This window comes from Leucopleurus acutus (genome assembly GCF_964270905.1).
Source record: "Leucopleurus acutus genome assembly, chromosome: 11".
NCBI lineage: Eukaryota > Metazoa > Chordata > Mammalia > Artiodactyla > Delphinidae > Leucopleurus > Leucopleurus acutus.
In genome coordinates, this window is record NC_139152.1 from 61288558 (window position 1) to 61304959 (window position 16402).

At 37.0% G+C, this 16402-nt stretch overlaps 1 protein-coding gene across 1 annotated transcript in view; it reads left to right on the forward strand.

The window, feature by feature from the left end:
- The window catches only part of GLIPR1L2 (GLIPR1 like 2), a gene marked incomplete at both ends in the record, with an annotated part of 31143 nt that overhangs the window by 7876 nt on the left and 6865 nt on the right, over positions 1–16402 (forward strand). Inside the window, one exon of the mRNA XM_082850454.1 lies at positions 1717–1820. Coding sequence (XP_082706580.1) covers positions 1717–1820 — 104 coding nt within the window. The remainder of the gene's footprint in view (positions 1–1716; positions 1821–16402) is intronic.

Genomic DNA, 16402 nt, shown 5'->3' on the forward strand with positions numbered 1-16402 from the left:
AAAATTATTACCTCTAATAGAATCAAAATTCTAATCAGTCCTAGATCTTCTGAATGTTCATAATTTCTTCTATTATTTGAACCATGCAATTAAAACATTCCTTTAAATATAGTAAGTCTAATCTCCATAGCCAAAGATGAAAGGTACCTTTCTAAAATAATGTACACTGGAAAAGAAAGAAACTAGCAAATAAAAATTAGTTTTAGTTTATTGACTATAAACATAAGTAAAAGATGATTTTTTTTGCACAGATCAGCACACATACTACTATATAACTGATTAAAATGTTTTAAATGCAAATACATATAATTATTTTCCTACCTCATGTCTAACAATTCACTCTTACACTTTGTACTCCAAGAACACTGAACCACTTTTTATTTCCTGTACAAACATTTATTTTTTCACATATTACATTGTTTTATAATCATCTGTTTATATATCTAATACTACACTAAGGGCAGGGACCTTGTCTTCTTATCCATGTATTCTCAGCACAGCAACATGACATTATTTAGGTCTTCAATAAATATTTGTATCGGGTATCAAGAAACTATTGAATTAACTTCCAAGCTCATTTAAAAGATTATTTTTCAGTCAATAGACTCTAATGTAGAACTTAAAATCTTGGAATTTTTTCATGTTGAACTCATGTCTTCCTGTTCCATCAAATGATTTATGTTTCCAAAAATGTTTAATCAATTTTTTCTCCTAGAAAGTTAGAGTGGTTCTCTACTGTCTTACTCATGTCAAAGCTAGACTCCTTAATATGACTTCAATACTCTGAGTAAAAGTCTACTCCCTGACCTACTCCTCTGTATTTTTTCCTCCTTAAGTCTAGTTTCCTAGACATTTTCATTTCCTGCATTTGACCTGTTTAACTTCAACTGTTACAGACATTCTATTCTCTATTCTTTTAATGCATCACTCTATTTCTTTTGGAATCACTAAGACTTCAGCTATAGAGAAAAGGAAAACAAATTGTTTCTCCCTCTCCCACAGAGGTTAACAAAACAATTTTTTGTTGTCATTCACTTGTAAGTATTAGGAATATTAAAGCCATTCAGGAATTTCTGGAATATCTTTAATTATTCTCATATTTTCACTCCAAGACCTATTTTGCAAGAAATTATTTTATAGGAACCAGCTCTTTTACTCATTTTTTAAATGAAAGGTCCAGACTTCATTTTATTTTGTAATGGAATTTCCTCAATAAAAGAAAAGAAAAATGCTGATAACATTCAATTACTTTCTACTCTTGTATTTCTTTTCCTTCCCTTCTATAATCTTACTGTCCCCTCTTTTTTTCCTTTTTATTCACAACTTCCATTCTTCCAAAACTTTGTGTCTTCACATTTCCCTCTTCCTCTTTGCCAATAACCTAGAACTCTCAGAGTCAACAAGAGGTCGAAAATTGATTCAGCAGGTGTCTTCCTTTCGCTCTAATACATTATTCTGGATCAGTTTTTCTCAGACTCTTTATCCTAAGAATACAGTATTGGTAGAACCTATTAAAGTGTTTCTCTAAATACAGTTTTGGAAATGCTTCCCTAAATCCATGATAATTCTCTACCTGCATCCAAATGAAGAATTGTTCATATTCCTTGAATTGCTTTGTTAAAGGTCCTATGTGTATTGAATATACTATTGTTTATACTATGGCAGAGTAAATGTTTAGAATTAAATTTTATGTTTTCTTTGAAAATTTTATTTTAGCTTGTTTGGGACAAGTCTTACAAAGTTGGTTGTGCTGTTACTCCATGTTCAAGAATTGGACATATTAAACATGCAGCACTTTTCATATGCAACTATGCACCAGGGTAAGTTCCTTTAAATTTTTTAAATAATATAAAAATAAATTGGGGATTTTTCAAGGTTAAGTTTTCCTAACTTTCAACATATTCTTCTAAATGTCTTTGCAAGCTATAAAAGAATTAAGTATGAGATAGCAATTAAAGACTTTATATTGAAATATTTTAAATTTAATAATAAAATAAGTCAATTTAGGCATACTGATTTTATGTATAGACTAGCCAAATATTACTTCCTGAGAGAATTTTAACTTTAGTATTATTTCATAGTACCTAGCCTTATTAACATAGGATTTAAATTATTTTCCAAAATTGTTTATCTCCATATTTATTTTTAAAAAGTCAAAAGAAAATAAGGTTAAGTGTGTTGAAATGTATGTTGTAAGAATTGTTTCAAGAGTACATCAGTTTTATAACATGAAGGACACTTTTAGTTGACTATCCTCTGGAGAGTGTATTATTAATTGGGGCTAGTCTCATACATATAAGGAATCATAATAACTCAGAGGTGCAAAAGTACTTCACAAGTCTTCTAGTTATGCTATGCATATGAAACTTGAATTCTTAACACTTACTTATCATGTGGTTACTTACCTGTACCTAAAAACTTTCCAATGATGGGAAAAAACTACCTTCCAAAATAGCCTCCATCTCTGGAGAGCTTTGTTGGAAAATCTCAAGTTTTCTTACAGGTCGATATGATACTATAAGTAATACTGTTAAAACGTCTAACTGAAGTAAGAAAATATCCTAATCAACATGCCAAGAAAAATTGACTACATGCTAGGATTGAGAAGGAATTTCTTAAAAATAAAATGCTTCTGGGGCTAAACCAAAAAGAGAAAGAAAAAAAAACATTGATTACTAATTAATGATTGTATTCCCCTAGATAGGGAAAACAACAGAACTATGATGTAAGTTGAATTAGATTCAGAAACCTCTTCTTAAATGGAAGCTTTGCTGACTTTGAACATAGGCATGCAAAACAAGTTTGGATGTAGAGTAATTGCAAAACTTTTTTGGCCTCTTTCAGTCCTACAGACTGGAAGTACTGGGGTGATATCTATTACATGGAGAAACTTTTGAAAGTTAACTACTGATTGGTATTGAAAATTCAAACAGACCACTGGGCATGGGTGGTGGGGAAGGAAGAGGTTCCTCTGGGGTACTAGTCTTCATTTTACATGCTCAGCAATTACATACAAGGCTCTGATCTGTCTACTGACAAACCAATAAAGACTGACCATACTTAGTTTGTAGTCTTGGAAGAGAGACAAACAATAAATAAGTGAACATAGAAATAAATGATATTTAATTAAATAATAAAATATGCCATAGAAACAAAGCACAGTAAGCAAATAGGGAGTAACTAGTATAGAATATGGATAGGATAGCTGCAAAAGGAGGTGGCATTTAAACCGAAAGCCAAAAGATGAGGAGACGGCTAAAGAATATTTCAGGTAGAAGTGAGAGCACATGTAAAATCTCTGAGCTTGGAATAAGTTTAGCATGTTTGAAAAATGAATAACTGTGGTTAAAGGTAGGAGACGAGGTAGAGAGTTAGGTGACAACTAAATCAAATAGAATACCATAGGCCAGGTTAAGGATTTGGGGGTTTATTCTACATAATAGCAAAGTCATTGGAAAGTAATAAGCAAGTAAGTGGCATGATCTCATCTATGTTTTTTTTTCTCCCTGTTCTTTGTTTTTTAAAAAAATTTTATTTATTTATTTATTTTTGGCTGCATTGAGTCTGTGTTGCTGCACGTGGGCTTTCTCTAGTTGCGGCGAGCAGGGGCTACTCTTCGTTGTGGTGCACAAGCTTCTCATTGCAGTGGCTTCTCTTGTTGTGGAGCATGAGCTCTAGGCACGTGGGCTTCAGTAGTTGTGGCGCTCGGGCTCAGTAGTTGTGGCTCACGGGCTCCAGAGCACAGGCTCAGTAGTTGTGGCGCACGGGCTTAGTTGCTCCACGGCATGTGGGATCTTCCCGGACAAGGGATCGAACCCACGTCCCCTGCACTGGCAGGAGGATTATTAACTACTGCGCCACCAGGGAAGTCCCTCATCTATGTTTTGAAAAGAAAACTTAGCAATAAAAGATTGCTCTTGCTGTTGTGTCAGTAATGGAGTATAGGAAAACAAGGGTACAAAGAGAAACAAGCACAATTAGGAGATTGTTTCTGTAGTGCAGGCTATAGACTGGTATCTTGGATTAGGATTTTAGCATGTGGATTTGTTTTCTATTGCTGCATAATAAACCACAAACTTAGGGACTTAAAACAGTAGCCATTTATTATTAAACAGTTCTGTAAGTTATAAGTCCAGGCACAGTATAGCTGGATTCTCTGCTCAGGGTCTCAAAGGCCAAAATCAAGGTGTTGACTGAGTTCTTATCTGGAGGCTCTGGGGAAGAATCTGCTTTTAAGCTCCTTCAGGTTGTTAGCAGAATTCAATGCCTTGTGGTTATAGGACTTGGGTCCCCATTTTCTTGCTGGTTCTAAGCCAGTGGTTGCTCTCGTCTTCTAGAGGTTGCCCACATTCCTTGATGCATGGCTCCCACCATCCTTACGTCCACAAAGGCACATCAGGTCCTTCCCACGATCCAAATCTCTGACTTCTCTTCTGTGACCAGCCAGAGAAAACTCTCCGCTTTTAAAGTGCCCAAGTGATTGGGTCAGGATATTTTCCTGGATAATTTCCCTATTTGATGGTCAGCTGTGCCAAATAACATAATTTAATCATGGAAGTAAATTCCATTACATTCACTTTCCTCAGAATTATGCAAGGCATGTATAGCAGGGGTAGGGGAGCTTGTGCTCCATTTTAGAATTCTGCTTACTATACCATGGAAATTGTGAAAAAAGGTCAGTTTCTGGATATATTATGAAGGTAGAGCTAAAAATACCAGTTGATGGATTTAACTTTAGGGATAAGAGGTATAGAATAAACTATGGCGATACCCATGCTTTTAGTCTGAACAACTGGATAAATGATGATACCATTAACTAAGACAAGGAAGAACATCAGAAGATGTGTTTTATGTTTGGACACATTAGGTAGAAATGTAAATGTGGAAAATGTAAATGAATCATGAGAAGGAACTAGCTGTATGAGGGTCTGGGATAGGTTTTGAAGTAAAGGAAACTGCTACTATAAAGGCCCTGACGTAGAAATGAATCACAGTCCTGAACAAGACCCCCTTATGAAAGAGTGAGTATGGAGACTTAATTCAAGGATTAAGTCCTAGATCACTACAGTATTTCAACTTCAGGCAAAAGAGATAACAAAGGAGAGTGAAGAGGCTAACAAGATAAGAAGGAAACCCAAACAATGCTGGTAAGGGTACTTGGAAATCAAGTGAAGAACGTGAGTCATGATGCCCAAAGTGGTTAACTGTATGAGATGCTCCTGAAAGAATGAAAAAAAAAAAAAATGAGGAAGGAAAGATAACATTTCCGTTTGATAAGATGAAGGTATTTGGTGACCTTAATAGCAGTAGTGACTGCAGGGGTATCCCATGACTATAGTGATAAGATGAACCTACTAGTCGTTAGGATTACTCTTCTTTCCACTCACCTGTCCCATAGGCTACTTTGTCTTGAAATTTCTATCAACCATTATTTCCTTGATACAAACTTTGGAAAGTCCATTTGTGAAGGATCTAGGTTGGCACATATATTATGTGAGTCAACTCAATTATGAGTTGACTGAGTCAACTCAGTCCAAGTTATTTGATATGTACTCAAAATAGGCAGTCATAGGTATCTTTCTTAAGAATCATTGTAGAAAAATTAATTCATCACAGTCTTATAAAATACTTCATAGAAATGAAAATAAGAAAGCCAGATTGGGGACTTCCCTGGTGGTGCAGTGATTAAGAATCCACCTGCCAATGCAGGGAACATGGGTTGGAGCCCTGGTCTGGGAAGATCCCACAAGCCACAGAGCAACTAAGCCCGTGCGCCACAACTACTGAAGCCTGCGTGCTCCAGGGCCCACGTGCTGCAACTACTGAAGCCTGTGTGCCTAGAGCCCATGCTCTGCAATGAGAAGCCACTGCAATGAGAAGCTCATGCACCGCAGCAAAGAGTAGCCCCCGCTCGCCACAGCAACTAGAGAAAGCCCACGCGCAGCAACAAAGACCCAACACAGCAAAAAAAAAAAAAAGAAAACCAAATTGAAAAGTAGAATGTGTAATGGACTGAATGGTGGCCCCCACCAAAGGATGTATCTAGTTCCTAATTCACAGAACCTGTGAATATTAAGTTACATGTCAAGAGTAAATATTGCCTTATATGGCAAAAGACACGTTTAAGATAAGGATCTTCAGAGGAAGCGCTTATTTTAGATTATTCAGGTGGGACCTAAATGTAATTACTTGTGTCCTCATAAGAGAGAGGGAGGAGATTTCAGCACTAGACACACAGAAGAGAAGGAGGCAATGTGACTGTGGAGGGAGAGGTTGAAGTGATATATTCACAAACCAAGGAACTTCTGGAGCCACCAGAAGCTGGAAGAGTCAAGGAATTCCCTCTCTGAGCCTTTGGAGGGAGCATAGTCCTGCCAACACCTTGATTTTGGAGTTCAGGCCTCCAGAACTGAGAAAATAAATTTCTGTTTTTATAAACCACCAAGTTTGTGGCATTGTTAAAGTAGCTACAGCAAGCTAGTACAGAATGGAAGAATAAAACAGATTTGGCAATAGGGAAAATATGAGTCAACCACAATCTTGAAAAATTTCAGAACACGAAGATGTACAATAGAAGTAAAAATATATATGGAAAAAGAAAGGAACCCTCTAGGGTGATAAATCTATAAATTATTGCTCCTAAAGAACAGAGAATAAATGGAACAGAAATAATAATCAAAGAAAAGAAAAGAATAAGCAAAAGAAAAGAATCTGTATAGATACCTATATAAAGGTTAAGATAGCTTATAATGTATCAGGAAAAGTGAACTGCAACAATATTTACATATGTCATTTTCTAGTGGTTATTTTTCAATTTCAAAGATAAAAACTTATACATTCCTGGGAATTCCCTTGCAGTCTAGTGGTTGGACTCCGTGCCTTCACTGCCGAGGGCATGGGTTCAATCTGGTCAAGGAACTAAGATCCCACAAGCTACGTGGTACAGTCAAAAATAATAATAATAATAAAATAAAATAAAATAAAAAACATACATTTCTAAGAAAAATAAGACAAAGTAAAATAAAACAGTATTAATTAGATTAGCCTTGAATTTCGGTATTGAAGGGGGTACAATCAAAGATGAGCATTAGAATTTAAGATTAAATGATAAATAATTTTATTAACTGAGTTAGGAAAAGATGTAGGGTGAAAGAAAAAAGGATTTGTTTATTTTTAGACACGTTGCATCTGCAGGTTTCTGCAGGATCTTTTACTTATTTAAATATGTTTATAGTAGGTACATTTAAACAATAACTAAGCAATAGAATTCCACATTTTTTACATGGTATTCATCCTGAAAACACTTATAGACTGTTGGGAAAGAAATTAAAAAAAAAAAAAACACAACGTTAACCAAATACGTACAACATCTGTATTTTAAATAGAAAAGATCTGTTGTAAAAGCAGGTATGAAATCATAGAAGCAGTTAGCCAGGATACAGATTCAGAAGTAGTTAAGTTTGATGCATAGAGGTGTATTAGAAGGGAAACGAGGCCAGTGGGGGAGGTAAGAGTTCTGAGATTGAAGAAAATGACTTGAATCTAAAGCTGGACCTTTAAAAGAAGTAAATTATAGTGTCCAAAGGTATTTAGTAAAGAACATTTTCTTTATTTAAAAATTAAGGACCGCGGAGCAACTAAGCCCGTGCACCACAACTACTGAGCCTGCGCTCTAGAGCCTGCAAGCCACAAAAAAAATAAATAAATAAATAAGGAAATGCAATCTGGCAGGTGGTGCCATTTTCTTTACGTCATGAACAGACAGCTAGAATATGTTTCCCAGCCTCCCTAGAAGTTCGGTTGGGCCATGTGGCTAAGCTTTGGCCAGTGGAATTTAGGCCACTTCCAGGCCTGGCCTTTGAAAACTTCCTACATGATCCTTCACACTCTTGGTCTTCCCTCATCTACTGGTTGGATACAGAGGATCTGGTGGAGGATTAAGATGTCCTAGAGAGTGGCAGAGCCACAAGATGAAATGAGCCAGTGCCCCAGAATCACTGCATGGAGGAAAGCTCCTCTACACTGCCAAAACCCATACTGTACCATGACATGGATTCTGCCTACAGAACATGGAAATAGTGAGGAAAGGTCAGATTCGGGATATAATTTGAAGATGGAGCTTAACAACACCTGCTGACAGATTTAACTTTAGGGGTGAATGGAATAGAATAATCAAGAATGACACCTATGCCTTTAGTCTCAGCAACTGGATGAACATTGGTGCCATTAGACAGATAAGGAAGACTTGTGGAGGAGCAGAGCTTGAGAGAAGATCAAGTGTATTGGTTCACATACATTTGGTGGAGTAATAAATGTGAGAAATGTGAATGAATCAAATGAGGGAGCTAGTCAGATGAAGGTCTAGGATGGGTTTTTAAGTAGTGGGAACTGCAGATATAAAGGTCCTGAGGCAGAAATGAGTCACAGTCCTGAAAGAAATCACCTTGTGAGAAAATAGGTATGGAAAACGGGACAGAAGAGACTAAGGACTAAACCCTACATCACTACAATATTTCAACTTCAGGCAAAGGAGCTAGCAAAGGAGTATAGAAAGAGACTAGTAAGGTAAGAGGGAAACTAGAACTGTACTGGTAGATTTTTAAAATAACATTTAGACTTATTTTCTCATCAGTCTCTATTATATATGAGGTGGCTCTCTTTCCATGCTTTTCTGCATGCATAATAATTTATGATTCAATGATATAGTATTGTGATCATTTTAGACATTTTGAATAGCAATTTAAATACGTAAAATGCAAACAATACATATAACCCATTTCAAGTATGACAGTATGAAAAGCTATGACAAGTTCACAATGTGCAGTGACAACCATATCATGTTCACTGCCTGGTCAACTGTGATTTTAAGATGCCATCAATGTTAAGATGCATCTCAATTTCAGAGGTGCTAAAATAAGAAAAGATGTACATCTTAGAATTATGAGGCACAGTACATAACTGAAAGAAAAGATTTACAGAACAATGTGTATCCTTACTATGAATGATAAAATAAGAACATGTTATCAATATATGAAATAGTATATTATTCACAGTTAAGTACAGCTTTCTAGTCTGTCTCATATTTTAAAATATTGGATGTGAACTGTGAAGCACTAAATTTGATTTCATGACCTAGTAATAGCTCATAACTTGCAGTTTGAAAAATAGTAATGCCAATTTAGAATATTCTATATAGATATTTGGCAATGAAGAAAAGGAAGGTGTATAGGTGTGTAGAGTTGAGTGAAAGTTTTTGTTTTATGACTTTGGTTTCTAATGTATTTTTATAAGCTAAAGAAAGCCATCATAAATAGAGAGTGATAGAATATATTAGAACATATAAGAGATGGGGGAAGAATTGAAAAAGAAAGTTCTATCTGGAAAAAAAACAGGAGGAGAGAAGTATAAGAAGAGGAAATTAGAGAAATTCTTAATAGTAAATATTTTTCTTTCTTGCTCATGAGGGTTTAATCTATTTTATTGATCTTTCGAAAGAAAAGATTTAAGGGGTTATTTATCCTTTCTCATTCCTTTGTTTTGAGATATTTAATCTTCCAAGTACTTTTTAGGGAGAGAGGCTGTTATATGTTGCTGTTTTTATCAAAATATACTACATTCATTTATCTTTAATCCTACTTAATAGTGAAGATATTTACAGTTATATATTTTCCTTTGATTACAATTTTTACTAGACCTTAGGATCTCGTATGACATAGTCTCTTTCTCATTGCTTTCTATGTATTGTAATTTTAGGTCATTTAATAAATCATGTTTAGTACTTGATACATATTCATGATGGAAAAATCTATCCAAGGAGAAAATAATGTTCCCATCCTTGCTTTCAGTTACTCTCTCCAAAATTTTATCCTAAAAGATATATTCTGTGCATACAGAAAAGTATATCTATCTTTGTGTATGTGTGTCTGGGTGCACAAATGTGTGCATTTCCATAATTCAAACAGGAGCGCACTACATTTCTTGTGATGTTCTTTAACTTTTTTACTTGATATGGACTGGAAGTCTTTCCATTTGAGTACGTGAAGAGTTTCCAGATTCTTTTTAAGAATTTCACAGTTTTTTTTTTTTTTAGTGGATGTACAAAAATTAATTTGAATAATCCTCTCCTTCTGATGGACGTTTAGGCTATTTTATTAATTTTATTTCAAGCAGTAATTATTCAGTTAGACATGTAATTCTGACATGAGTTAGTAGCTATAATATAAACGTATAGTCATGGAAACCCTAGGCCAAAGAGAATGTGTACTTTTAATTTGCATATATATTACTAAATATCTATTCATCATAGTCACGCCATTTTTTCTATTACAACTTTTTTTTATGTCGGCATATAAGAGGGGCTATATTTAAACTCCCTTGCTAAGAAAATATATTTTCAAATATTTTTCTATTTACTACTATGAGTTATGTATATGTTTAATTTTCATCTCCTATTTTTCATGAGTTTAAGTATATTTTTTTATATTTTAGAATATGTGGATTTCATTTACTGGGACCTGAGGGTTCCTATACATTTACTGTTTTTCTCTTAAGTTGTTGGACTTTTTTTGTTTTTTAACTTGGAGGAGTGTCTTATGTACAAGAAAATTAGCTCTTTTATGTAATATAATTTACAAATATTTTCTAGTTTTATGTTTAACTTTTGACTTTATTTATAATGCAATTTATTTTTGCCAATAGAATTATTTTGTTTCATTGTAGAAAAAAATGTATCAGTACTTTTTTCATGGGTTTTGAGGTTTGTATCATACTTAGACAAGCCTTCCCCAAATATTGTTATCTCACATTTTCTTCTAATGATTCTTTATTTTTTTTTAACTTTTAAATTAATTTGATCCACTTTGATTCTGGACATTATGTAAGCTGGTATAAGAATTAGCCTCCTGCTTAAAGTAACTATAAAGACTGGGCAAAACATATAAAATAACTGTTTTTAGGCATTAGAAAACAACCAGTACAGTGCTATGATCCTTGCAAATAGAAAAGAGTACAGTGGGAACCCTATATGTGCCTTGGTTTTCTCTCTGTGAGCATCCTATTGTACAAACCATAGCCAAAGCAAGCAAAGATTGTGTATTTTCTGGGCAAAGGAGATATCAGTGTTGATTGATGTTAAGTAGTCTAGGATTTAGGACAGGCTCCCAAAGAGGAGGGGGCTGCAGAGAAGGACCCCCAAACATCTGTGTACAATTTCTCTGTAAGTCCTTGGGCAGCTCCTAAGCTGCACTCCTCAAAGCGAGATTCTGGAAGGATTAGATAGGAACAGTTACTTGCAGGCTGAAGACCTGCACAGAGATTTCAGAAGCTGCACAGTGCTGAGAAGACAAAGCTGCAGTTTGGGCCTAGCCAAAATGGAGAGGTATTGACGAAAACCCTGACCGAGCAGAACATTAAAATCCAAAAAATATGTACCTAATTTTATAAAAATTTCAAACTAATTAATGACTAAAGAAATACTATAGATAATAGCCAAAGAAAAATTGATATACTGGAAAATGTATGTGTGGAATATATGGCAGAGACAGTCCCCTTAATTTACAAAGAATTCATACAAATCAAAAAGAAAAAGAGAAACAACCCAAGAGAATAACGTGCAGAAGATATGAAGAAGTCATTTACCAAAAAGAAAAGAAAATGGTCATGAATCATATGAAAATGTATTCAGTCTCACTCATAATTGAAGCAATTCAGGTAAAAACAAAAATAAATGTTCACTTTCCACTCATCCATTTGAGAATATAGAAAAGCTTAATTGATACTCTGCGTTTGCAATAGGGCAATAAATTGATACAGTCTTTCTGGGTTCGGCAGTGTAACAAAATTTAAAATTATACTTACCATTTGATCTTGTAATCTCCTTATCAGGATTTTATCTTAGTAATATCTTCATGAAAGTTGGCCAAGATATACATACAAGGATACACATTGGAGCATGTTTTAATAGCGTGAAACTGAAATTTAAAAAACCAACGACTCCAGTAATAGGGGACTAAGCAATTAATTTACTGCACATTATTGTGTAACCATTGAAAAAACTGGTGTACTTTTCTATGTACCAGTATGGAAAGGTCTCACTCGTTAGGTGAAAAAGTAAGATAAAAAACAATAATAAGTAAGAACAGGTCTTTTTGTTATAACAGTTACTATTACCAAAAAATGTAGTGATTCAAGATAAAAGTGGGAAATTTCAGTTTGGTGGGTACTGTGCTCCATTAGTCATTCAAAGACCCAGGTTTCTCCTATTTTGTTTCTTCACCATCCCCTGGGGCAGTGTCCTTGTCCACATGATCAAATCCAGGCCACAGACATAAGCTAGCTCAAGCTCATAGTAAGGGAAAAGAAACATGCTGGCAGCATGAGTACCAGGTGGGGAGTGGTGCACATCACTGCTACTGCCATTCCATTGGATATAAAATTAATCTCATGGCCACATCTAAGTTGCAGGAGAGGTTGGGAAATGTACTGAGACTAGCCATTAATGTGCCAAGCTAAAATACTGTTATTTCAGTATTTCAAGAGATATTTAGATTGACAGCTAGCAGTCTCTATCACAAGCATGTAAGTACTGAGAATTTTTATGAAAAACTTTCTTCTGGAAGGAATCATAAGAAGTTGTTAACAGATGTTATCTCTGGAGAGACAGATGGAAAGTGGAAGATGGAGACATTTTTTCCCCTTTAAAGGTGCCCTTTTCTGCTTCCTCCTTTCTGTCATATACTTATAAATAATATATATGTATTACTTTTGTTTATCTTTTACATCAACAAGGGATGTCTGGATTGATATTGGAGACATATTTAAGACATTTCCAGAAGGTATAAATAACAAGATTTGCAGGTCATTGTATTAAGTAATCAGAGAGAGGAAGTAGTCAAGGAAGATTTTCAAATTTATGATCAGGCATGAATGGTATTGGCATTAACTGCAAAGGGGAACACTGAACATTTTGGGAGGGAAGATAATGAGTTCCACTTTGTACATAATGAATTGGAGCTGGCTGCGAAATACTCACTTTGAGATGTTTAGTAAGCAGGTTGTTATTTAGGTCAGAAGCTCATGAGTGAGGAATGACATAGAAGAAACATTTGGAGTGCCAGGAAACATAGGGTAATTTAAATCATGGGAATAGATGAGATTGCTTAGCAAGAGAGTATGGAATGAGAAGAGAATAGGACCTGTGGAATGTCATGCCAACATTTAAGGGCAGTTAGTGGAAGATAAGTGGGAGACCTAAGAAGAGTGGCCAGACAGGTAGAAGAAAAAGCAGAAGAGTATGGTATCAGGGAAGGTGTGGGGAAAGAATATTTTTAAAAGGAAAAACTCGTCCAAACTTTCAAATTCCAAGACGTCAAGCAAAGTCAGGACTTAAAAATATCAGATCTAAAGAGAAGTTCATTAATAAACATAGGAAAACTGCTTCTATGGAGTAGAGGAAACTGATGCCAGGTTGGAATGAATTGAGAACTGTTGTTGTTTTTATTTTGTTTTGTTTTTAAAATGGGGAAGATGTGAGCATATTTAAATATTGACATGAAGAATCTAATACAAAATAAAAGTAATTCTTTATAAAGTATAAAGGCAGGGTATATGTAAAGATACAAGTCCCTGAGAAAACAGAAGGCTTTAAAAGAGAAAAAGGAAGGGTTTAAAAGAGATTAGGGCTAAAAAAAACTATACTTAAAAAAAAAAGCAGACAGAACCATAGGACAAATGGTAAAAGCAAAGCTATACAGACAAAATCACACAAAGAAGCATACACATACACACTCACAAATAGAGAAAAAGGAAAAAAAAATATAGATATATATATATATCATTGCTCCCAAAGTCCACCTTCTCAATTTGGGATAATTCGTTTTCTATTCATGTATTCCACAGATGCAGGGCACATCAAGTTGATTGTGGAGCTTTAATCCGCTGCTCCTGAGGCTACTGGGAGAGATTTCCCTTTCTCTTTGTTCGCACAGCTCCTGGGGCTCAGCTTTGGATTTGGCCCCGCCTCTGCGTCTAGGTCGCCTGAGGGCGTCTGTTCTTCGCTCAGACAGGACGGGGTTAAAGGAGCAGCTGATTCGGGGGCTCCGGCTCACTCAGGCCCGGGGGAGGGAGCGGCACGGAGTGCGGGGCGGGCCTGCGGCGGCAGAGGCCGACGTGACTTTGCACCAGCCTGAGGCGCGCCGTGCGTTCTTCCGGGGAAGTGGTCACTGAATCATGGGGTCCTGGCTGCACAGGCTCCCGGGAGGGGAGGTGTGGAGAGGGACCTGTGCTTGCACACAGGCTTCTTGGTGGCGGCAGCAGCAGCAGCCTTAGCGTCTCATGCCCGTCTCTGGGGTCCGCGCTGATAACCGCGCCTCGCGCCCGTCTCTGGAGCTTGTTTAGGCGGTGCTCTTAATCCCCTCTCCTCGCGCACCAGGAAACAATGGTCTCTTGCCTCTTCGGCAGGTGCAGACTTTTCCCCGGACTCCCTCCCGGCTAGCTGTGGCGCACTAGACCCCTTCAGGCTGTGTTCACGCAGCCAACCCCAGTCCTCTCCCTGGGATCCGACCTCCGAAGTCCGAGCCTCAGCTCCCAGCCCGCCCGCCCCGGCGGGTGAACAGACAAGCCGCTCAGGCTGGTGGGTGCTGGTCGGAACCGATCCTCTGTGCGGGAATCTCACCGCTTTGCCCTCTGCACCTCTGTTGCTGCGCTCTTCTCCGTGGCTCCGAAGCTCCGCCGCTGCCTACCCCCCCTCCCCACCCCGCCACCGTCTCCTCCAGTGAAGGGTCTTCCTAGTGTGTGGAAACCTTTCCTCCTTCTCAGCTCCCTCCCAGTGGTGCAGGGCCCATCCCTATTTTGTCTGTTTTTTCTTTTTTTCTTTTGCCCTACCCAGGTACGTGGGGAGTTTCTTGCCTTTTGGGAGGTATGAGGTCTTCTTCCAGCGTTCAGCAGGTGTTCTGTAGGAGTTGTTCCATATGTAGATATATTTCTGATGTATTTGTGGGGAGGAAGGGGAGCTCTATGGCTTACTCCTCTGCCATCTTGAAGGTCCCCCCAATGGAACAGGATAGAGAGCTCAGAGATAAACCCACGCACATATGGTCACCTTTCTTTGATAAAGGAGGCAAAAATATACAATGGAGAAAAGACAGCCTCTTCTATAAGTGGTGCTGGGAAAACTGGACAGCTACATGTAAATGAATGAAACTAGAACATTCCCTAACACCATACACAAAAATAAACTCAAAATGGATTAAAGACCTAAATGTAAGGCCAGACACTATAAAACTCTTGGAGGAAAACATAGGCAGAACACTCTATGACATAAATCACAGCAAGATCCTTTTTGACCCACCTCCTAGAGAAATGGAAACAAAAGCAAAAGTAAACAAATGGAACCTAATCAAATTTAAAATCTTTTGAACAGAAAAGGAAACCATAAACAAGATGAAAAGACAACCCTCAGAATGGGAGAAAATATTTGCAAACAAAGCAACTGACAAAGGATTAATCTCCAAAATATACAAATGGTTCATGCAGCTCAATATCAAAAAAACAAACAACCCAATCCAAAAATGGGCAGAAGACCTAAATAGACATTTCTCCAAAGAAGATATACAGATTGCCAACAAATACATGAAAGGATGCTCAACATCACTAATCATTAGAGAAATGCAAATCAAAACTACCGTGAGGTATCACCTCACACCAGTCAGAATGGCCATCATCAAAAAATCTACAAACAATAAATGCTGGAGAGGGTGTGGAGAAAAGGGAACCCTCTTGCACTGTTGGTGGGAATGTAAATTGATACAGCCACTATGGAGACCAGTATGGAGGTTCCTTAAAAAACTAAAAATAGAACTACCATACGACCCAGCAATCCCACTACTGGGCATATACCATGAGAAAACCATAACTCAAAAAGACTCATGTACCACAGTATTCATTGCAGCTCTATTTACAATAGCCAGGACATGGAAGCAACCTAAGTGCCCATTGACATATGAATAGATAAAGAAGATGTGGCACATATATACAATGGAATATTACTCAGCCATAAAAAGAAATGAAATTGAGTTATTTGTAGTGAGGTGGATGGACCTAGAGTCTGTCATACAGAGTGGAGTAAGTCAGAAAGAGAAAAAAAATACAATATGCTAACACATATATATGGAATCCAAAAAAAAAGAAAAAATGGTTCTCAAGAACCTAGGGGCAGGACAGGAATAAAGACTCAGATGGAGAGAATGGACTTGAGGATGTGGGGAGGGGGAAGGGTAAGCTGGGACGAAGTGAGAGTGGCATGGACATATATACACTACCAAATGTAAAATAGATAGCTAGTGGGAAGCAGCCGCATAGCACAGGGAGATCAGCTCGGTGCTTTGTGACCACCTAGAGTGGTGGG